At 44.0% G+C, this 24,931-nt stretch overlaps 1 protein-coding gene across 1 annotated transcript in view; it reads left to right on the forward strand.

Annotated features, from left to right (window-relative positions):
• The window catches only part of DNAH9 (dynein axonemal heavy chain 9), a 636,923-nt gene that overhangs the window by 534,686 nt on the left and 77,306 nt on the right, over window positions 1-24,931 (forward strand). The window contains exons 63-65 of the mRNA XM_060238867.1: window positions 9,433-9,560; window positions 13,450-13,677; window positions 16,252-16,443. Coding sequence (XP_060094850.1) covers window positions 9,433-9,560; window positions 13,450-13,677; window positions 16,252-16,443 — 548 coding nt within the window. The remainder of the gene's footprint in view (window positions 1-9,432; window positions 9,561-13,449; window positions 13,678-16,251; window positions 16,444-24,931) is intronic.

Consider the following 24,931-nt stretch of genomic DNA (forward strand, 5'->3'; position numbering starts at 1 on the left):
CACAGACAGGCTTCATTCGGGGCCATGCGGGCGCGGATAATGTTCGCTTAATTACCAATTTACTCGCTATATACAATGAGAAGGAAGAACCTGCTTTTTTAATATCCATTGATGCTGAAAAAGCTTTTGACCGTGTCGACCGACGGTTCTTGAGAAATGTGATGAGCCACTTGGGCTTTCCAGATGTGTTCCTTCATTGGGCCCAGCTGATTTATGAAAATGCTGCATCAAGAATCAAGGTTAACGGTGTTCTATCAGATCCAGTTGATTTATTGTGTGGAACTAGGCAGGGATGCCTGCTATCCCCTCTTCTGTTTAACATTTGTATTGAACCACTCGCCCAAGCGGTGCATCGACGGACGGACATATACGGAATGAAGTACTGCTCATCCGAATTTAAAATATTGTTATATGCCGACGGTGCTCTTTTGATGGTTACCGAGCCAGATTCTTTGATCCCAGCTATTATTAAACTTACAGATTAATTTAGCCTACTCGCAGGCTACAAAGTGAATTGGGGGAAAATGGAGGTACTTCAAGTGGGCGGAAGGAAGACCTCAGAAGCAGTGGGATTGCGGTTTGCACTTCAGGAGGAATCTATTCAATATCTAGGATTGCTAATTCCATGCCGAATACAGCATTTAGTGGGCTTGAACTTTAGAAAATTTATAGATAAGACAAAGTCTGATCTTGTTCGATGGAGATCTATCCTGCTGTCACTGTCAGGCAAAGTAAATGCTTTGAAAATGGTTATCTTCCCATGATTCTTTTATGCTCTCCGTGCCCTTCATCAGTATATTCCGCAGAAATGGTTTCGAGAACTTAACTCACTAGTGGCGAACTTTTTGTGGGAAGGGAAGCAACCGCGTCTCTCCCTGGCACGGCTGCAACTTTCCCCTGATCAAGGCGGGTTTGGCATACCAGACTTAAGTGCCTATCATAAGGCCTATTTGTTGCCATTGGCTAATAGATGGAGACAGGCCGACGGAGCAGACTCACCAGAATGGGTTGCTTTGGAGGCTGCATCGATTGTCCCCCCTGTCTTCGTTAGAAGTACTGGGCTCAAACTACTGTCGAGACAACGTCCTACCTCCACCGATTCAGGCTGCTAGATGAATTTGGCAGCAATTCGGCTCTGCGCAGGGCTTTAATGTCTTTTTACATGCCACTATGACTCTCTGGGACAACCCAGTATTAAAGATCGGTGAACGCCCGGTGGTTTGGATGAGGTGGGCAGAAAAGGGGATTGTCACTCTAGACCATCTCCGCAATACAAATAGAGAAGTGTTTTGGACTTTCGCGGAGCTTCAAGATAAATATGGACTTGAGCCTAATCAATGGTTGCAACATCGCCAAATGAAGGCAGCTTTAACACTACTATTGGGACCGGATGCTTTGGTTGCTCCAGATCCCCCGCCCCTTTTAGCAAGAATAAGGCGTGCTTCACAATATGACAAACTGGTACAAACCTTATATGCGCTCTTTCGGTCCGGAATGCAACAACAACAGCTAATTGAGGAATTGCGGATAAAATGGGCTGATGACCTAAAAGTTAACATTTTGCCATTTCAGTGGAGTATGATTAGCAGGACGATTCAGAAGGTTTCCAAGGATCAGCCTCTGATATTAATCCAGAAAAAAATTCATTTTCAAATCTGTTGGACCCCAGTTCATTTGTACAAACATAACTTTTCCTCTTCATCGTTCTGCTGGCGGTGTCAAGCAGCTGAAGCAGGTTTGTGTCATATGCTTTGGACAACTCCGGCATTGGTGGAATTTTGGGGAGGAGTATTGGCCTGGATGAATCGTATGATTGGGACACAACGTAAGTTCACCGCCGTTCAAATTTTGTTGAACTATTTTCCGTCAGTTTGGGCACTGTCACGCCCGCAGCGACTGTGGGGGTATCAGGCACTGATGATGGCTAAGAGGATTATTATGCGGATGTGGAGATCAGATTTTTCAGGCACTGTAGCTCTCTGGTTAGAAGAAATGCTCACACTGGCGGTAGAGGAAATGATAGTTTATCGACATCTGATGCAATCCCAGTAGTTTGATGAAATTTGGTCATCCTTTTTGATGGCCGTCCACGGCGCACTGGATTAGGGCGGAAGGACACAAAGGGTGTCGCAAGTGCAAATGAAATTACCCTCGTACTGGGGGGGCTGGTGGCAACCAGAGAGCAACATTGGAGATTAGACAAGTAATAGGCAGAGACAGATTAGTAGAGGTGATTATGGTGACGGGTCACCGGGTGTTTGATGAGTGGTCTGCCTTGATGTATGTAAATTAATTATTTGTTTGTTCATTGTAACATATATAAAATTTAATAAAAGATAAATAATTAAAAAAATAAAAAAACGAACTGTGGCCCGCGGTCACTAATGACCTTGTCTGGGAACGAGTGTAATCTAACAACGTGCTGGAAAAACAAGTAGGCTAGTGTTTTGGAGGTGGAGAGTTGTTTGCAAGCAATAAAATGCGCCTGTTTAGAAAAAAGTGTCCACCACCACCAAGATTACAGTTTTGCCCTGAGATGGTGGGATCTCTACTATAAAGTCCATAGATACCACCGACCATGGTCTCGTTGCTGTGGGGGTCGGCTGGAGGAGGCCAGGTATTTTACCCCCCCCTCCCCTTTTTGGCGATGATACAGATCGGGCAGGAGTTCACAAACTCCGAAATGTCTTTTTTCATTTTTGGCCACCAGAACTGCCGATTCACCAAATGCAGCGTTTTCACAAACCCAAAATGCCCTGCTATTCTGTGGCAGTAGCAACGTTGCAGGACCTCAGCGCGGAGGGTTTTGGGCACATACAGTTTTTCCTCATGGTACCAAAAAAACCCTTCCCCCCTTACAAGACCCTCTGGTCTCTGCTCGCCCTCTTTCTCTGTTTCCTCGATCAGTCTACTACCCCCCCACGGTTCCAGAGACTTCGGGTTCTTCCTTGAGCGAGTAGTCATCGCCCCGACTACCGCCGAAGGAGGAATTAGGGAGTCTACAACCTCCTCTTTCTGGCTTTTGTGCTGGGGAAGCAGCGAAAGTGCATTGGCTAGAAAGTTCTTTGCCCCCGGGATGTGTCTTAATGTGAAATCAAATTTGGCAAAGAAGCCAGCCCAACGGATCTGCTTAGCGGTCAATTTCCATCGGCCAGTCAGGGCTTCTAGGTTTTTATGGTCATTCCATATTTCAAACGGTACTCTTGCCCCCTCCAACCACAACTGCCAAGTCTTTAAGGCAAAAGTTACGGCGAATGCCTCTTTGTCCCAGGCCGTCCAATTCCTTTGCTCTGGGGAGAATTTCCGGGAGATATAGGCGCATGGCCTTAACCGCCCCTCCTTGTCTTTCTGCATCAGTATTGCTCCGACAGCTACATTGGAAGCGTCGCACTGGACCATGAAGGGCTTAAGTTCGTTCGGGTGGGCCAGGATGGGTTCGCTTGTGAATAGTCTCTTAAATTGCTCAAACGCCCCCTGGCACTCCGGCGACCATCGGAGTTTCGCCCCGGGTTTCTTCGCTTCCGACCCTTACCCTTTAGTCTTAAGTAGGTCGGTTAGGGGCAACATCACTTGGGCGAACCCCTGGATGAACCCCCTATAGAAATTTGCGAACCCGAAGAAAGATTGTAGCTGTCTACGCGTCCTCGGGGCCTCACAGTCCAGTACAGCTTGTATTTTGGCTGGGGCCACTGCCAGTCCCTTCCCCGACACCCGGAACCCTAGATAGTCCAGTTCCGCTTGGTGAAATTCACATTTTGACAACTTTGCATACAATTTGTGCTCATACAGAGTGGAGAGCACTTTTCTCACCAGCTGTACGTGGGAGGGTAGATCTTTGGAATAGATAATGGTATCATCCAGGTACACTACCACCCCCTTGTACAGGTATTCCCTGAGTACTTCATTGATAAAGTTCATGAAAACCCCGGGGGCCCCTTGAAGGCCAAATGGCATTTCTAAGTACTCAAACTGCCCCATCGGTGTGTTGAACGCCATTTTCCACTCATCCCCCTCCTTAATCCTTACTCTGAAGTAGGCATCCTTTAGGTCCAATTTAGTGAAAATGGATCCTTCCGATACTGTACTGAGTAAGTCTTTAATTAGTGGGATGGGATAGGCATTTGACATCGAGATCCCATTTATCCCGCGAAAGTCTGTGCAAAGTCTAAGGCTCCCGTCCTTCTTCTTCCGGAAGAGGACTGGGGCCACGTGAGGGGCTGTCGCGGCTCTGATGAACCCTCTTTTGAGATTTTTCTCAATTAACTTTCTCAGTTCTGCTTTCTTGGCCCACCCCATGGAGTACAGTTTTGCCTTGGGGAGTTCCTGCCCCGGGATCAGTTCGATCGCACAGGCAGTGTTGCGGTGGGGTAGCAGCTCGTTGGCTTCCTCCTCGCTAAACACCCTTTGCAGGTCTCTATACTCTTTAGGTATCGACCTGATCTCTTCCACCGACACACACATAGTCTCGTTTTTAGGGGGTAGTGCTGGCCCCCATTTCCCCAGCCAGTGATGGTGCATGTACCGTCGGTCCGTAAAGTCTATAGTTTGTGCCCCCCATTGTATGTCGGGCTGGTGTCTCGCAAGCCAACTGACCCCTAACACCACATTGAATGAGGACGATGGGACAATAACGGATACCTCCACCTCTCAATGTTCCTCAATACCCACGGGTAGCCCCTGGGTCTCCTCCGTGCATGGTTATCCTCTCATGGCCGACCCATCCATCTGCTCAAATTGGATCAGGTGGGGGAGGGCATTCCGTGCTAGTCCCAGGGCATCCGCGAGCTGTGGGGTTATGATCTCTCGGGTGCACCCCAAATCGACCAAGGCCTGGGCGTGCATAAATCTTTTAAGTCTCGGGTTTAATGAAGTCAGGGGCACGAATAGTAGGGACCCGGTTATTCTCACTCGTAAAGGTGCTGAAATTTCCGTGACCTGCTGCCCGGCACCCTTTAGTCCAGGTCGTTCTCGTTTTCTGCCGGCTCCGGTTCCCACGCTTCATCGCTCAGCTCCTCAACAATTATACTATCCTCGTCAATCGCCATCGACATGGCGGCGCTGCCCCGACTGGGCTCCTTGGGCTTTCCTGGGTTCTTCTTTGGTCCAGCCACCGTCGGCTTCGGGTTCAGGGGGGGTGCTCGAGGCTTTTCTGGGCAGTTTACGGCCAGGTGCCCTGGGTCTCCACAATGGTAACATTTTTGGCCCCCTGTCAGTTTGGGGGTCCCTCCCGGGCTTGGGCTTTCTTTGCCTCTGGCTTCGCTCCCAGCCGAGCTTCTCTTCCCCCCTTCGCCCCTTGTTGCTGTTGGCATTGAAGGGCGATGTGCTTCATGTTTCTCCACCTCCCCGGCCAGCTGCATCCACCCCACCAGCGTGGTGGGGCGGGCTTGGTGGAAGGCTCGGTCCAGCAGGCTCGCGTTGAGGCCTCTATGATAGGCTTCAATCTTCATCGACTCGCTCCAGCCTCTGACCCTCGCACAGTGGGCCCTGAAGTCAGCTGTATACTCTCTCACCGTTTTCGACCCCTGTTGCATCTCGTGCAGCGCGGTCAGTGCTGGGTTTCCTGGAGGGGGTCTTCATATTGGCGCAGCATCGCTTGTAGGAACCCTCCTACACTTGTCAGCTCGGGGGCCCGATTCTTGTACAGGCTCACGTACCATCTCCGGGCTGCTCCTTTCAGCTTCAATGCGAGGTAGTCCACACGGCTGGGCTCGTCAGGGAAGGTGTTTCCCAATAGTGCATGTAGCTGTTGCCCTGGATCGTTAAGAATTCCACTTCCTCATGGTCTCCGTCAAAAGTGATATCCAGCCCTCGACCTCTTCCCCCATCCCAAGGCCCGGGTCCCACGGGCTGTGGGGCAGCCGGCCCCACTGGCTGCCCCACTGGTGGCGTGGGTGGGGCTGGCGGTGCGGTGGGTGCTGCCGGTTCCCCAGGCGGTGCGTCTGGCACTCCGGGGTCTGGCAGTGGGTGGATGCGTAGCTGGTCAAGCTGCTGTTGCACCTCTCTAGCAATGTGCACTGTGTTTGCCTGGATCTCATTCCGTAGGTCTTTGGCCCACCTTCTCATCTCGTCACACATCCGTTCGAAGATTTCTTCTCCCTTCGGGGGGTTCCCATCCTCTCTGTCCGGGTCGGCTCCCCGTTTTGGGTTGCCGTCTCCCCCCTGATTCTCACCCTGGTCTGTCCTCGCAAGTAGCTTCTCATGCCGACCTGGTGCCTCATCCATTAAGGCGGTTGAGGTGCGGGGCTTCCATTGCTTCGGAGTGAGGAAGATCGTTTGGAATTGCAACGGGGATCCCCCCGTGCCTCTTGTCCCCGTAACGTGTGGGGGAGTCTTCGGCTCTTCCACTGGTTTGGTAGGTTCTCCGTTCTCCGGAAATTTTGCAGCCATCTGGCTTAAAAGTAGCCGGCACGCATAAACTCAAAAAAAAAAAAAAAAAAGGATCAGTTCCAAAATGTCAGGCAATGGAACTTCAGATCAACCAGACTTCGATTTGATACAAAGTATAGGTTTTATTAGAGAACTCATGACATCTGAAGGAAGAGAGATTGGAACTGATACATTGTTGCACATGAGCACATAACTTAAAGAATTCTACATCAAAGCTTGGTATGCAAAAACCCACACATCTAAACATTGCTAAGTCTGGGTGCTAACTTTCACATGGGTACTTCCTCTTATCTCTTTGTTTAGCTGCTTCACAGGGATGGCCGAATTGCCAGCCCTGAGGCCCTTATCTTCAAAGGAAAGTATCTTTTGTTAGTTTGCAGGGAAAGGAATGTTCATAACAACTGTTAGTAACATCCTGTGACCTTTACTTTGATATTCAGCAAGTTTTCTCTTGGTTAGTATCAATGCTAGGAAAATGGAGTCAGTTATGCTAAGCAGTTACCATAATTATATTCCAGTGTCTGACAGCAACCCCCTACACAATGCAGGAAATTCACAAGCACCTCCCCCCCCCCCACACACACACAGTGACCACTGCTCCAATCACAGAAGATAACAAACAAAAGAAAGAAAAAACTCTCCAGGATCCCTGGCAAAACTAGCCTGGAGAAAAATTGCTGCCTCTCCCCACAGTGGTGAATAGGCATGTAAGAAAGGGCCATGAGAACTAAGGACTGATGTAACCCTTCCTGCCCTCCTTCTCATGATATGCCTAAATTCACAGAATCAGCATTGCTGTCTGATGGCATATCTAGCCTCTGTTTAAAAACCTCTGCCAGTTTGGTGTAGTGGTTAAGCGTGCAGACTCTTATCTGGGAGAACCGGGTTTGATTCCCCACTCCTTCACTTATAGCTGCTGGAATGGCCTTGGGTCAGCCATAGCTCTTGCTAAGTGGTTAAGTGCACAGACTCTTATCTGGGAGAACCGGGTTTGATTCCCCGCTTCTTCACTTATAGCTGCTGGAATGGCCTTGGGTCAGCCATAGCTATCAAAAAGCTATCCCTGAAAGGGCAGCTTCTGGGAGAGCTCTCTCAGTCCCATCTACCTCACTGGGTGCCTGCTGTGGGAGGGGAGAAGGTAAAGGAGATTGTAAGCCACTCTGAGATTCAGAGTATAGGGTGGGGTATAAATTCAATATTTCCTCTTCCTTGTATTTTGCTACCCCTCCCAATTTAGTATCATCTGCAAATTAAATCAGCATTCCCTATTGTCAGAGAAGGTTCATTGAAGTTCCCAAAATGAGCAGACTTAGTTATTTGAAACAAAGTTGTGTTTATTGTATTCTCCAAAGTTACTTCAGCATGAAAGACATTGGAACTGATGGCTAGCAGTTCGAGTCATTGGTATTTAACATTATACATCAAAGCAATCACAACTACCCCCGATTCCCAAAACAAAGGCTGTCTTTGCATGTGAGGCATTTCACACGGCTCCCCCTTAACTTCTGCAGTTGGTAGTTACGTTTCCCGGCGGCAATGTCCTTGCTGCCTCTAGGGGGGAGTTGAGAATTTGCCAGGCACTTCTACTTTAAAGACTGCCTAATAACCTTTGATATTCCTGGGAAGCTACTCTTGGGCTAGCCCCTACTTGCCCCCCCTCTCTCCTACTCTACTAGTATGGGTTAGTAAGCATATATTTTTATTAATCAATCTGGTTAGTGATCAGCATTCAGGAAGAATATCAATGAACAGAGTCTGACACCTATATTCCTTCAACCAGATCATTTATAAAGATGATGAACAAAACAGGTCCCAGGACAGAACCTTGAGGCACTCTACTTGTCACTCCTCTCCAATAGGATGAGGAACCATTCACAAGCACTCTTTGGGTGCAATATGTCAAGAAGAAGAAGAATTGCAGATTTATACCCCACCCTTCTCCCTGAATCAGAGACTCAGAGCAGCTTACAATCTCCTATATCTTCTCCCTCCACAACAGACACCCTGTGAGGTCGGTGGGACTGAGAGGGCTCTCACAGCAGCTTCCCTTTCAAGGACAACCTCTTCCAGAGCTATGGCTAACCCAAGGCCATTCCAGCAGCTGCTAGTGGAGGAGTGGGGAATCAAACCCGGTTCTCCCAGATAAGAGTCTGCACACTTAACCACTATACCAAACTGGCTCTCAACCTGTTCCAAGTCCACCTCACAGTAATAGGTTCCAAATGACATTTTAACAATTTGTCAACAAGGATAGTATGTGGAACTTTATCAAAAGCCTTACTGAAATCAAAATAAACTATGTCTACCACAATTCCCTAATCCAGCAAGGTAATAACTTTCTGAAAAGAGAGAGAGAGAGAGAGAAGATTAGTCTGACATGACTTGTTCTTGAGAAACCCATGCTGGCTCTCAGTGATCACAGTCATTGTTTCTAAATGCTCAAGGACTAACTGATGATTTGTTCTAAAACTTTTCCAGGTATAAATATCAAGCTGACAGGTCAGTAGTTACTTGGATCCTTCTTTCCCCCTGTCTTGAAGATGTGGACAACATCTGCCCACCTCCAATCTTCTGGCACCTCACCTGTTCTCCAAGTATTCTCAAAAATAATGGACAGAGGCTCAAAAATTACACCCAGAAGTTCTTTTACTACCCTTGGATGCAGTTCTCCCTGCTTTGATAATCTTGATAGACCACAAAGATACCTCTAAATAGGGTAAAATGAATAGCAGAAAAAATTATTAAAATCTGCCTAGCTATAATTTACCTAGCCTAGCTATAATTTGCCAGTCCTTCTAGATTTTATAGGGGATTATGCTTTTGGTGTACAGAGGTTGACCTCACCTGCTTTTGCATGCACCTAGTGAATCAAAAACTAATCAAACTAATCAAGACTTTGAAGATCTGATAGAAACAGCATCACACCCTAATTTATGCACATAAATATACTTGGGTACCATTAAAGAGATCACAGTAATATATGCGCTCCTACTACTGCGCGAGATGTTCTTACTAACATTTGAAAATGTTTGTTTTGCATTTCAGGGAAGAAACTTGGCTACACATTTAATAACAGGAATTTCCATAATGTCTCACTTGGGCAAGGCCAGGAGGTGGTGGCAGAACAGGCCTTAGACTTGGCTGCAGCGAAGGGACATTGGGTTATCCTGCAGGTAATGTTTGTTTTTAAGAAAGCTGCTGGTAGTCTCTGAATCTCTCTGTTAGGGCTAAAATGTAAATGTAGCAGAGATAAAAATGCAGCAAAGCAAATGTATTAGCTTAAACAAGAAACTTTACTTTCTATTAAGGGAGGGTTTACTGGGAGTTGAAAAATAACAAAACAACAATACAGGAAAACATCCTGTCTAGCTACTCTGACCTACATCTTAACACAGAGATTTCTAAAACTCATGTGAGTTAGACTAGAGATTCTAGGAACAAAGGGCCATAAAACTGAAACTCAATCCTATTTTCCAGTCCAACCCAATTAGAGCATCCCATTACAAGTTAATTATGCATATTGAGAAACCTAGCTGTGGTGGCAAATATGTGGAAACTATCCCATTGATCTCTAACCCTGAACTGGATAAGATATCAGCATGCATATACAAACAGTTAATTATCTCATGACTTCAGGGAAGAAACTTGCCCAATATACCCAACGCTCCCACTGCTGAAAGTGGTTACATCAGTATTGACTGACAGCTGATTATGCAACAGGTCAGGGAGATAATGTGATATCTCTTGGTAAGGCCGAATGTCTGCAACCAGCAGTCACTATCACAGTTTGGAAGCTGGGTGGTAGTTTCCATAGAAATGGCAAAAAGGCATTGGGAATTAACCCCTTTGAAAGCTTCTCTCTTGGTGAAGCAGCCTATATCTTCCAGAAAGTTTCAGTTTTTGCCCTCGCAGCAAAGGAAATATGTGCCAAGGTTGCAATGCGAAGGGATGATTTGTAGATTTATATGTATATCTCCATTGTTATTGCTATTGTATTGCATCTGTTGTTATACCCTTTTGCTTTACTTTGTATGTTCATCAATGTCTAGTTTACTTTGCTTTTCCTTAAGATTTTTGTAGACTTGTAACAGCCAATGGGTAATTACAATAAACGGACTAACTGGTGAACAGCAGAATATTGTGAGATTTTAATGTTTGCACCCCCTACTCTATGAGTGAATTAAAGGATTAATTTTCTGAATTCCTGGCAAAAAATATACTTCCTTGTTGAGAGGTGCCTCTTGCCAGTTCAAATCCTCTTAATTTTTTTTCGTGACAAAAGAAAGAAATCAAAAGTCCATATCTGCATAACAGAAATTCTGCACCAGAATGAGCTAAATTCTATAGTAAGTATTAGAATACTTAGTTAAATCAGTCATAGAATGTGATATTGAGTGCAGTAAATAAAATCTCCCAAGAAGTATATTGCAAAAAGTAAAACTTACGTTTATTCAAGTAGGTTCAGTTCACATTCAGGTTGCCGTTGAAAGGAGAGAGGGACCTCATGTTCTGTTTCCCTTCTTAAATGAAACCTATAACATAATGCATATTCATCTTCTGTTAATCTCTGTCTCCTTCTCCCTCCCTTCCCTGTGTGATCTTCCTTCTGTCAAATGTTTAGATGGTAAACTTCTTGAGGTAGGGACATGTCATTTTGTACTGTGTAAAATCCCATGCAGGTTGAACATGCTATATGGATCATAATTTCAATTAAAGTTCCACATACTATCCTTGTTGACAAGTTGGTAAAATATGGTTTGGACCCTGTTACCATTAGGTGGATCTGTAACTGGCTGACAGATTGCACCCAAAGAGTGCTTGTGAATGGTTCCTCATCCTCTTGGAGAGGAGTGACAAGTGGAGTGCCTCAAGGATCTGTCCTGGGACCTGTTTGTTCAACATCTTTATCAATGATTTGGGTGAAGGAATAGAGGGAATGCTTATTAAATTTCCAGATGATTCTAAATTGGGAGGGGTTGCAAACACAGAAGAAGACAGAAAGTTTTATTGAGAATGTAAGCTTTTGTGTGCATGCACACTTCATCAGACAATGAAATGGGGTACAGATAGCAGTGCTACATGTAGCTTGTGGGTAGTGGCCAAGCATGCAAAATAGTACAAAGTTAGAATCCAATAGCAAAATAGTGAAATTAATGAATTGAAAGAATAACAAGTTTGGTCTGGATTCTTTCATGTACACAAAAGTTTACCATCTCAATAAAACTTTGTTGGCCTACTGGACTCCAATTTTGTACTATTGCTTCAGACCTGGATCAATACTAGCTATAGGAAAGGAAAGGTCCCCTGTGCAAGCATCCAGTCATTTCCGACTCTGGGGTGGCGTTGCTTTCAACGGCAGACTTTTTACGGGGTGGTTTGCCATTGCCTTCCCCAGTCATCTACACTTTCTCCCCAGCAAGCTAGGTACTCATTTGACCGACCTTGAAAGGATGGAAGGCTGAGTCAACCTCGAGCCGGCTACCTGAAAACCCAGCTTCCGCTGGGGATCGAATTCAGATCGTGAGCAGACCTTAGGACTGCAGTACTGCAGCTTTAACACTCTGTGTCACGGGGCATAGACCACCTGTCAAATTTCCCGTTCATTTTACAGCATCATTCAACTGGACGGATATTCCAAAGTTGAGATTCTAGAAAACTTTTAATTAAATCTTGAATAAGGTAGTAGCCACCAGCATGGCAGAATAGTATGGAGGCCCAGGGCAATGGCTCCATGGCAGAGCATCTGCTTGGCATGCAAAAGGGTTCAATCCTTGGCATCTCCAGCTAAAGGGATCAGGTGGTAAGCAATGCCAGAGGGAAAGAGGCATTGTCAAGCCTCAATAAACAGTCTTTTGTTTTAAATCAAAGCTGTTTTATTGTTAGAAACTCAGGAGCTCTACCAAGGACACAAGCCTTGGAAGTAATGACCCACACACAGTTACACAGTTGCTATATAGGATATCATCAAAGGTTACCATACAGATGCATACTTGAGTCATGGGTTCAAAGGTTGCTAAACAACTATCTATTTTATTACTAAGGAATTTTGGCTATTGGAAACATCAACCATTCTCACACTATTCTGGTAGAAGATAAGAGTTGTCTGTGTGAACCTGTGGGAGAGGCGACTTGAAAGTAATGCCAGCCAGGCTGTAGTATAAACATCCTTGGGTCAGATGGATTTATTACTTGCCCAATAGTTGTAAATAAGTGGGGAGCAGAAGAGAGCTGGTGACCTGCTCTTTCTCTAGAAGAAAAACATGTTACAGAAATAAGCGCGCTTGACAGGCATGATAGAGCCTCATCTTGTCAGATCTTGGAAGCTAAGCAGGATCAGTGCTTGGAAGGCAGACCACAAAGAAAGACTTTGCAGAGAAAGGCAATGGCAAACCACCTCTGCTTCTCTATTGCCTTGAAAGTGCCTTGCTGGGGTTGCTGTGACATGACAACACTTAACACACACACAGTAAACAATGTGAAATACCCTGGAGAGCTGCTGCCACAGCCTGCCAGTATGAACAGACAATTCTGACTAAGGATGGACCAATGATCTGATTAAGTCATGTGTGTGTCTAATTATTGGATTGTTAGTAAAGGCATCAGCACTGGAAATCTAAAATGACCTCCATTGAGCGGGATGTGAAATGTGATTTTCTACTAATGAACTCAGATTTCAAGGCTGAATTATTTGATTGAAAATTATGAAGCAATTTTATTTCAGCTCCCTATGCAACTTTGTTTTGTCTGGGAGAAATAACTTTACTGGCAGTACATTACTGGCAGTACATTATTCTAACAAACTGAATAGCATAATCCTTAAAACAAGAAACACTCTGAGATGTTTCCTTAATTGCTAGTGATTTGCCTTGATTGTTTTGCATTTCAAAGTGTATAAAATCTGCATCCTTTTATATGCAGCTAATGTCTGTGAAAGAGAATGATAATGTTGAGAGCTATTAAACAAGGTGCTTGATCTTGATGCTAGAGTGGGTGGAGCACTCATGGCTGCTGCTGGCTGCTGGAGTAAAAACCACCTGCTGAATCCTGTTTTTTTCCTGCTAGAACATCCACCTGGTGGCCAAGTGGCTGAGTTCTTTGGAGAAGAAGCTAGAGGAGCACAGTGAAGGCAGTCATCTGGAATTCCGTGTCTTCATTAGTGCCGAACCTGCAGTTTCGTCAGAGGGCCACATAATACCTCAGGGGATCCTGGAAAATTCCATCAAAATCACTAATGAGCCCCCAACAGGGATGCATGCCAATCTTCACAAGGCTCTGGACAACTTCAACCAGGTAGTGGCTCACCCCTTTTCAGCAGCCATCTAGAAGATCTAACCAGTGAACAGCCAATGTACTCATGTACCCCACAACACATACATACAGCTTTGCAATGGACTTGCATTGACTTCTGTGGGTAGTGAGGGAATGGCTTTATACAGACCAGGGGTCCTCAACATGATGCTAGTGGAAGCCATGGCATGAATCGACACCTTTCTTGGTGCCCACCAAACATTTTTAGAAAGTGTGTTGGTCCACATGGGGCACTTGCCCAGCAGGGCTTCTTAGTTATCATTAGAGATCTGATCCACCATGCAGATTAAAGAAGGTTGTTTCAGTGGCAACTACCACTACAGTGTAGTTTCAGTCTCTCATACTTCTTTTTCCTCCAGATATACTTTTATAAGTAGCTCTGTTTACCCCTGCAATTTGGCTTCCCCTCCATGTGTGTTCCACCTTCTGCAGCAGCTGTGTTATATCTGGCTCTGTCTCATGTGGCAGTCATGTTGCTACTGTGCCCAGCACGCTGTGTTAGAATTCCAAAGGTGCCCACAGGCTCAGAAATGTTAAGACCATGATACAAAGTGACGTGTTGCTGTCCCTATGTGGAGCTCTTTTCATTAGAGCAGGGGTGTCAAACATGCAGTTCGGGGGCCGAATCAAACCCCCAGAGGGCTCATATCAGGCCCCTGAGCAACTGGCTATCATCTGCTTCCTTCTCACTCTCTCTTGCTTCCTTCTGGATAACAGCATAGGAGCTACAGAGCAAAATCTCTATTTTCTCCATTGGCTGAGGCTCCTCCCTTGGGGAAGAAGGGGGGGAATAGCTTGCTTTGCCAGGCTCTCTCAATCACAGCAGAGCTACTGAGCCAAGCCTCTCTTCCTTCTATTGACTGAGGCTTCTCCCCCTGCTGGTCCCCCGGGGAAGGAAGAAGCTTCCTCTGGCCTGTTCCCTGGATCCCATGGGAGAAATACAAAGAAAGCACCTTTAAGACTAATCAGTGCTAATGTTTTAAGTATGTTTTAGGTTTAGGGGGGGCGGGGTGGGGGGGCTCCCTCTGGGTATCCTACCCCCCCAGGGAAAGTGTATGCGCAATACATAGCCTCTCCTCTCCCGGTGTAGTGAACGCCGCGTGGTCACTGTCTGGCTATGCCTGGCAGATGGTCACTGCAATGGCCTCTCCTGCATTACTGCATCCGTAGCAACACCTTCTCGCTGGTCCCCCCCGTTTTCACAGAGTTTGCTACGTCATGGTGCGACCGAATTGTCCGGCGGTATAACCGGATGGGCAGGCTGGGCCCACCAACCTCGCCAGCCTAAGAGAAGGAAAACTCTAACATCAAACCCGGGCAGATAGAGCTCGTTAATGTAACACCTACCACCTGGAGGACTCGCTGCCGGCGTCCCGGCTTACTGGGCCATGGCAGATGACCCCCAGGTGAAAGGGTGGAGCCAGTACCGCGCACACTGCGCTTCACCTAAAAAATTCCTCTGCGCAGGCCTGAAGGGCATATCCACATCCACAACCCACAATGTTTTAGGTTTTTAAAAATATATATCTGTTTGTCTGCTACCTAATCTTAAATAGGTACCAGGCTGATATGGCCCAGGCTGATATGGCTTGGCCCCTCAAGGTCTCCTTTATCTCAGACCTGGCCCTCATAACAAATGAGTTTGACACCCCTGGATTAGAGCTTGTGGCTGTAAGAACTGGAGAAATGAGAACTATATGGTTAGAGCAACTTTCTTCGAGCATACAGTTGGAAATCATCCCCATGCTTAGTGCTTGTGATAACATGTTTTGCTGCATTCGGTGGAGGGGGAAGAAACCTGATGCAAGCCACTGTGGTGTTTTCTACCAGCTTCAGAGCTTGGATGGGTATGGGTTTCCTATGCCAACCAGAAGATTCAGTTCTTTGGTGGAATGTTGTGTTGCTGAACTCTATTGATGGCTTTGCCTTTATGATATTCTGTAGGATAAGAGCTGGAGCCACTGAGCAGGTGCAGTTGCATAAAAGTTAACCCAGGTATTCAGAAAGACTTATTTTGTTCAATGCATTGTCATTCATCTGAGAATCCAGGAAAGGGAAAGGAAAAACCTTAAATATTTCCTCATTCTCATCCTGCCTCTGCTTACTGTGATCAGCTAATAATTAATATTCTCCAACTGTTGGAATCTTACAAAAATGTCTCTTATCCTTCAAGAGCCAGTTTGGTGTAGTGGTTAAGTGTGCAGATTCTTATCTGGGAGAACCGAGTTTGATTCCCCACTTCTCCACATTTACCTGTTGATGTTACTTTGAGTCAGCCACAAATTATCTCAGAGCTGTTCTGCTCAAATGCAGCTATGGCAGTCAGATTTGATCCTGTCGTAACTCTTCTCATCAACAAACCGGATCTAAGGGGGGGGGGATCTTTTGACAATCTTAATATAAATAAATCTTAATATAAATAAATAAATAAATAAAATAAACTGTGGCAACTAGTTCAATTATCCAGAGTGAGTAGAGTTTGGTTATTTGCAATTTTTTTAGGCCCCTGTTGAGTGTGCCATATTATGTTCACATTACTCATCCCATGTCTTACAGGACACCCTGGAGATGTGTACCCGTGAGAATGAGTTTAAGAGCATCCTTTTTGCCCTGTGCTACTTCCATGCTGTGGTGGCAGAAAGGTGCAAGTTTGGGCCACAAGGCTGGAACCGTTTGTACCCCTTCAACACAGGAGATCTCACCATTTCAGTCAATGTTTTGTACAATTACTTGGAGGCCAGTTCAAAGGTGAGCTGAACTGAGGGTATAAGTAAAGTATATTATGTACATCATCATGTATGCTCAAAACTGTCTTTTTCTGAATCAGGCTCTTAGCCCAGAGGTGGCCAAACTGTGGCTCGGGAGCCACATGTGGCTCTTTCACAGATATTGTGTGGCTCTCAAAGCCCCCACTGCACCATTGGCTGGCTCAGAGAAGGTATCTCTCCAGGTCAAGGCAGCCATTGGCTTGTAGAATGCATTTCAAGTTAAAGGTGCTTTCTTTCCACCTCTCGCTTCCCCCAAATCTATTTGCTTTCTTTCCGCCATCCTTCCCTCCCTCCCCTTCCTTCCTTGTGGCTCTCAAACATCTGATATTCATGTCTTACAGCACTCAAATGTCTGATGTTTATTTATGTGGCTCTTAAACTAAGCAAATTTGGCCACCCCATCTTAGTCCACCAAGGTCAGAATCGGTAGCAATTCTCCTGAGCCTCCAGCAAAGGTCTTTCACAATGTCCACTACCTGGAGACACTAGGGATTGAACCTGGGACATACCACAAGCCAAGGAGATGCTCTACCACTGTGCCACACCCCCTCTCCAAATTTATACAAAATCATATGTGTTTCTGGATGTTTATTATATGCTAGATGGCTCTGATTCTGATTGCTTTACTATAGGACATTTTCCCCTCCATCCCACTCTATTATAGTGATTCCAGGAAATATCTTTCTTTGCAACTGCTCCTGGTTCTGTAAGCACTAATTTCTGCTCTGTCTGTGCCTCCACCATGACAGTCCTATGAAAATATTTGGAAATGTTTAGCTGTCAAGATAGATGCATTCCCTCTAGGGAAAAGGGAGAAGACTTGCTTTAACAATCCTCAGACCCTTTCTTGAACCATACATATATACATACAGTCTGGGCTTTTCCTGAATTCTGCTGTGTGTAGCATGGACTGATTTAACTGCTACGTACTATTCAGTTTCTTAGGGGAAAAATGCTCAGTTTAAGTTTAAGTTTATTTCAATTTATATCCCTCCCTTCCCGTCAAAGCGGCTCAGGGCGGCTTACAACATATAAAATCTAACATAAGTTTAGCTTTAAAATACATCAATTTACAACAATTTAAAACAGTAAGATAATAAAACATATAGAATAGTGATCTGTCGAAATGTTACACTACAACCTTCCATAAAGTTTCCAATGTCAGTTAGTTATAAGCCAGCCGGAAGAGGGCTGTCTTGCAGGCCCTGTGGAACTGCCCAAGGTCCTGCAGGGCCCTCACCTCTTCTGGCAACTGGTTCCACCAGCAAGGAGCCGTTACCAAAAAGGCCCGGTCCCTGGTAGATTTCAGACGGGCCTCCTTTGGCCCCGGGATTACAAGCAGGTTTTGAGAACCCGATCTCAGTACTCTCTGGGGAACATGTGGGGAGAGACAGTCCCTAAGGTAGGCAGGTCCTAGGCCATATAGGGCTTTAAAGGTAATAACCAGCACCTTGTACCGGACTCGGTATATTATTGGCAGCCAGTGCAAATCCCGAAACCCTGGCCTAATAACAGCCAGGCAGCAGCATTCTGCACTAACTGCAACTTCCAGGTTCGGCACAGGGGCAGCCCCATGTAGAGGGCATTACAGTAGTCCAACCTCGAGGTGACCGTGGCATGAATCACCATTGCTAGATTGTCGTGCTCCAGGAAAGGAGCCAACTGCCTTGCCTGCCTAAGATGAAAAAATGCAGACTTGGCAGTGGCAGCTATCTGAGCCTCCATTGTCAGTGAAGGCTCCAATAGTACCCCCAAACTCTTGACCTTGTGCGCCGCTGTCAACAGCGCCCCATCAAAAACTGGCAGAGGGATTTCCCCTCCCGGGCCACGACAACCCAAGCAAAGGACCTCTGTCTTCGCCGGATTCAGCTTCAATCCACTCAGCCTGAGCCACCTAGCCACCGCCTGTAACGCCCGGTCCAAATTTTCTGGGGCACAGGCAGGCCAGCCAGCCATAAGTAGATAGAGCTGGGTGTCATCAGCGTACTGATGACAACCCAACCCAACCCATACCTTCGGGCAATCTGGGCAAGGGGGGGCATATAGATGTTAAACAACATTGGGGAAAGCACCGCCCCTTGAGGCACTCCGCAATCAAGCGTGTGTCTCTGGGACAGTTTATCCCCAATCACCACCCTTTGTCCCTGACCATCAAGGAAAGAGGAAAGCCATTGTAGGGCCAGCCCCTGAATCCCCACGTCGGCGAGGCGGAAAGCCAGCAACCGATGGTCGACCATATCGAACGCTGCCGATAGGTCTAACAACATCAGCACCTCTGAGCCGCCTTGATCCAGATGCCGTTGAAGGTCATCCACCAGGGCAACCAGCACTGTCTCTGTCTCATGGCCCGGGCAGAAGCCAGACTGGTGGGGATCAAAGCATTCACTGAGTCTGAAGCTCAGAGAACCCACAGCATGAGACTACTGCTATAAAGTAACACCCGTCCTGGTCGCGTCCTGAGCCGCTTTAAAATCGACACGTTGAGGGGTCGCCCCCAAAGGACAACTTGACTCTGGGGCCCAGGAAGGGTCCCAGAAGGCAGGGGAATTTGAACAGTAGATCGGGGGTGCCAGCGGAGGCGGCTGCCCCCCCCCCCCGATCCCATTTTTCCCGAGCCTCATGTCTCCGGTCATCCTTTTTAAATGGCAAGAGGGTCAGACACCGGCTTCTTTTTTCCCTTTCCTACACTCTACATTCTGGATCTTCAAGCTTGGCAAATTCAAGATAAGTGACATTGAGTTCTCTACTGATGTAAGTGCCCCCTTTGTATACTACTTTCTGAATGGGTAATGTCGTGGAGAAGCAAGAAAATGGAGAATCAGAAGCAGATTCCAAGTGAGGCAAAAGACTGAGAAGGGGGGGGGGGACTCCCTCATTCTCCTTCAAGGCTTGTAAAAGTTTCTGCCTAACCTGATCATTAAAGATACCTGCATGAGAGTACACCAATTTATATCTTTATAAGAGACTTGATGGTTGAACATAACTGATCCATTTCAAACCCTCTTGGGGGAGAAAAATTCTTTGGATTTGGGGAAAGATGCTTGCTGTCAAGTATACAGGGATGTGAAATCTTAAAAACTGGTGGGTACCTGATACTGATTTATAAGGCATTGTAGGATCTTTGGTTCTAAGAAAATTATCTTGACAAATTTCTAAAGTGGATTTTTATCTATTCCTATGGACGATATGGATATATCTTTGTAAGCTGGCTTTTATTTTTTTTTCCTCTCTTCCTGCCTTTTGTTCATCTGTGGTTGAATTATTTTTTGACAAGATTTGACATGGTTTAAATATTTTTGGGTTTGGATTTTCCTTTTCATGCACCTTTTATCTTTTCTTTGTTTGTGTATCACCAAATAGGGGGATTCCCCCCCCCCATTTTTAAATCATTTTTTATTATTTTTTTGTTCTTACTTTTGGGTTTACTGGATTGCTCTACCTTTTGTTTGGATTATTGGTTTATGGTTTAATTTTGGGTCTCATTTTTGGGATTACCAATAGGGCATTCAGCCCTGGATTACAAATTTATACTTTGCAGCTGCTGAACTTTGGAAATGTTTGCAAGTTGTGGTGGTGAGCTGGACTGCATCTGAATCAGCATTGCTGGAAGATACTGGACAGTGAAATGCTGTGTTTGTAGAGAACTGGATTGTTTTGTCTATTGATTATCTAGTGTGGTGATCTGAAAAGTTGTGTTTACTATTATTCTTAGCATTGTTTTTGGCTACCACAAATTGTTGATAGCTAGAAAGTTGTTTTCTTTTTAGAACTATCTCCTAATAAGGGCAGTGTTTGGAGGAGATTAGCCTATCTGTTGCAAACAGGAACACAGAGTTTTAAAACAAACGTTAGAGAGGCCTTATTGAACTTGTAGCTGTGAGTGTGCTTAATTTAATAAGAATGGAAACTAAAGCTGGGACTGTGACCAAAGAAACTGTCAAAAAAAAGAAACCTAAGAAGGCAAGCCACCATTTCTTTCACCCAATGCTCCACCCGGGCCAGGGAAATTTACAACCATGCAAGGAGATATGAAAGAACTGCAAACTACTTTAATGACTGCTATAACACGGCTGATAAGTGAAGTAGACAATATTGGTGAACATATGGCAGAGATTACACAAGAGCTTTTGGAGAATAGTAGACAGACAGCTGAGACCAATAAAGCCTTAAAAGTATTAGAGGGTCAGTTGACAGAGAATATTCAAAAAGTGGAACACCTGGAGAAAGAACAGAGTATACAAGACTCTAGACTCTTGCAGCTGGAAGTAGATAAAGCCACTTACATGTTGAGATTTCAAAACATACCAGAAGAGAAAAATGAAGACCTACAGAAAATGTTTAGTGAAGCCTTGGCTGAAATTTTACAGGTGAGTCTTCACAGGATGGAAGAAGAATTTGATCAAGTTAAGTGGGTGCCATCGAGTTATACCAGACAAAATAAATTACCTAGCAAAGTTCATTTGAGATTCACAAGAATTTATTTATTTTTATTTCATTTGATTTATATCCCGCCCTACCTCACCAAAGCAGGCTCAGGAAACTAAAGAAAGAAACTAGAAAGAAAACTAAAGATGACATTGTGAAACAAGTAAGAGATAAACCTATGATGATAGCTGGAAATATGGTGAAAATTCTAAGAGAGGTCCCTTGGCCTGTGAGACAAAGGAGGAGAGAATATCAAGCATTAACAGATTTTTTGAGAGGAAGAGAAATACCCTACATGTGGCTAATGCAGAGGGTCTTCTTTTTACATACCAGGAAAAGATGCAGAATCAACTCCATTTTTAAAGCTCAGAACTTTTTGGAAAGAATGAAGAAAAATGAAGGCAAAGAGAAGAAGGAGGAGGAGGAGGAAGAAAATTCTGATGAAGAAGATCCAAATGAACCATGGAGATACCATACAAGACAGCATTCCAAAAAAGATAAGCAAAACCCATAATGACTTCAATAATTTTAATTAATGTGAATGAACTCTCCTGCCAAAAAGAGAAAGACATTCAGATATTTGCCAAAAATGGAAATGGACAGAATTTGTTTACAAGAAACACATATCCTAACTAAAGATCAACATTATTTGAAAAATAAAAATCTTGGTAGTTTATTTATAGCAACAGATACGTATAAGAAGAAAAGGGGAGTGGCAATATATATTAAGGATAAATTTAACCCACAACTGCAATTTGCTTCTGAAGAATTTTATTAGTGGAAATTAAAGTGGATAATAAAGAAATTTTACTTACAAATATTTATGCTCCAAATGATCATCAAGAGAAATTTTTTCAAGATTTGCATCTTAAATTATCAAATTTGGAGTATGTAGAATATTGTCTAATAGGAGATTTCAATGCAGTTTCTGACAGACTACTGGATAAAAAAAATACACAAACAGATGAAAAGTAAAGGTCTTCAGCTACCAACAAGTTTTTGGAAATTAGCAGAAGAAATGGATTTGGTGGATGTATGGAGAACAAGATATCCCAACTCTAAAGATTTTACTTACTATTCCTCTAGTCACCAAACTTGGTCAAGAATTGATATGTGCTGGCTTTCTGCAAGTCTGATCAAAGAATTAGTGGACATAGAAATTCAAACAAGAATCATTTCAGATCATAGGCCTGTAATGATAAAATTAAAAGGCTTACGGATGAGAAGATCATGGAAGTTAAATACCTCAATTTTGAAAGATAAAGACTTTCTTAAAGAATCCAAGGTGGAAATGGAATCTTTTTTCAAGCAGAATATAACACAAGAGGTAAAGATGCAAGTAGTTTGGGACATAGCTAAAGCTTTTTATAGGGGCCTTGCAATTAGATATAGTATTAAAAAAAAGAAAGAACTGAAAATTTTCAAAATTTAATGTCACAAGCTGGAGAAGCTGAAAAGAATGTTAAAAAACAACCAACAAAATATGAATTCCAAAAAAAGGTGAAAGAAATGCAACATAAATTGAATTTAATTCTTATGGAAGAAGTGGAGATCAAACTAAGTACGCTAGACAAAATTTCTTTGAACATGCCAATAAGCCTGGAAGGTGGCTGGCTTACAGGATGAGAAAAGAAAGGGCTAAAAGAATAATTACGATATTGAAAGATGAGAATAACAAAGAGAAAACTCAAAGCAAGAAATATGTCAACTTGTGGAACAATTTTATAAAAAATTATATGAAGATAAGCAAGTTCATAAAACAGACTTAGAAGAATATGTTAATCAAAATAACCTTAGCAAATTTACAGAAAAACAACAAAAAAATTGAATGAGCCAATAACAATAAGGGAACTTGGAGAAGCAATGACATCTCAAAAGAATGGTAAAACTCCAGGTCCAGATGGACTACCTGCAGAATTCTACAAAGCTTATGAAGAGTCTTTACTTTTACTATTTAAATGCCTTATTAAAAAGATTCAAGAGGAGGGCCAAATTCCAGTTTCATGGCAAGAAGCTACAATATCTTTGATTCCGAAAGAAGATAATGATTTGAAAGATATTAAACATTATCGTCCAATTTCCCTTTTAAATGTGGATTATAAAATTATTGCTGCAATATTGGCACAACATTTGAAGAAAGTTTTACAATCTATAATACACAATGATCAAGCAGGATTCCTTCCTAAAAGATATTTGAAAGACAATGTCGGAACATTTGTAATATTTTGGAATATTATGAGAACCATCCAGAGAAGCAACTGGCTTTAATTTGTTTAGATACTGAGAAGGCTTTTGACAATGTTTGTTGGCATTTTATGTTACAGCAACTGAAAGGCATGGAATGTGGTGAAAACATTTTGAGTGGTAGAAGCAATATACTCCTCACAAAAGGCCAGGGTGACAGTGAATGGTAAATTAACAGACGTAATTAAAATTCAAAAAGGTACAAGACAAGGCTGTCTATTGTCCCCGCTACTTTTTATTTTATCTTTAGAGGTATTGAACAATCAAATAAGGGAAGATGCAAGTATAAAGGGAGTTTCGATAAAAGATGAATATAAACTCAGAGCATTTGCTGATGACCTAGTTTTTATACTAGAACAGCCAATGAACTCAATAGATTGTCTTATAAACAAGATTAAACAATTTGGATATTGGGCAGGCTTAAAGATTAATTATCACAAAACAAAATTTTTGATAAAGAATATGACAATGGAACAAATTCAATCCTTCCAGCAAAAATCAGGATTTTTGTATGAAAAAAGAATTAAATATCTAGGTGTTGTTATTTCAAACAGGTGTAGCAACTTAAAAGCAGATAATTATGACAACCTACTTAAAGAAATCAAAAAAGATTTGATCTGAATTTATCTTTAATGGGAAGAATAGCCTTAATAAAGATGAATGTTTTACCAAGGTTATTATTTCTGTTTCAAACTATTCCAATATTTTTAAATAGTGGATTTTTTCAAGATTTAAATAAGATGGTTGCTAAATATGTGTGGCAAGGCAAAAAACCTAGAATCAAACTAAAGACATTGCAGGACAAATATGTATATTTGGCCACTGTGTGACACAGAGTGTTGGACTGGATGGGCCATTGGCCTGATCCAACATGGCTTCTCTTCCCACTGATTCTCCTCATTCCACCAAGTTTCTGAAATTCCCACAATGTCTATGTTTTCTCCCAACACTAAACATTCCAGCTCACCAGTTTTAATTCGAACACATGTAGCATTTGTATACAAACATCTATACTTTCCCAGGCAAGCTAGGCCCGCAATCTTCCTCCTGCTGCCTCGAGACTTTGGCTGACAGCCCATACTGTTCGTCACTATCTCAGTGGACAACTCTGATCCATTACCCGGTAGAAAAGTAACAGCTAACCCTTCATCTCTTTGATATGAGTCCTCCCGAACCAGAGACATTTCATCTCCTGTTGGCTTTCCCCCAATATTTATTTTAAAAACTGCTCTGCCACCTTTTTGATTTTAAGCACCAGCAGCCTGGTTCCATATGGGGATAAGTGGAGACCGTCTCTTTTGTACAGCTCTTCCTTGTTCCAGAAAGCATCCCAGTGCCTAACAAGCTTAAACTCTTCCTCCCTACACCATCGTCTCATCCAAACATTGAGACTTCTAATTTGCGCCTGTCTCTCCTGCCCTGCACGTGGAACAGGTAGCACTTCTGAGAAGGCTACCTTGGAGGTCCTGGCCTTAAGTCTCCTGCCTAGCAGCCTAAATTCTTCCTCCAGGACCTCATGACTGCATTTCCCCACATCATTGGTGCCAACATGCACCACAACCACTGGCTCCTCCCCAGCACTATCTATCAGCCTATCTACTACACCGTAATGTCCGCTACCTTCGCACCAGGCAGACATGTCACCATACCGTCAGTACACGGTTTAACCACCCAGCTGTCTACTTGCCTAAGAATCGAATCACCAACTACCAAGACCCCCCCTCTCTCCCTGCCCAGGGATGGTTCTTTGGTGCAAAAGGATACCCGCTCACCCACTGAAGAGGAGGTCCCTTCTGAGG

This window comes from Heteronotia binoei, chromosome 5 (assembly GCF_032191835.1).
Source record: "Heteronotia binoei isolate CCM8104 ecotype False Entrance Well chromosome 5, APGP_CSIRO_Hbin_v1, whole genome shotgun sequence".
NCBI classification, from domain to species: Eukaryota; Metazoa; Chordata; class Lepidosauria; order Squamata; family Gekkonidae; genus Heteronotia; species Heteronotia binoei.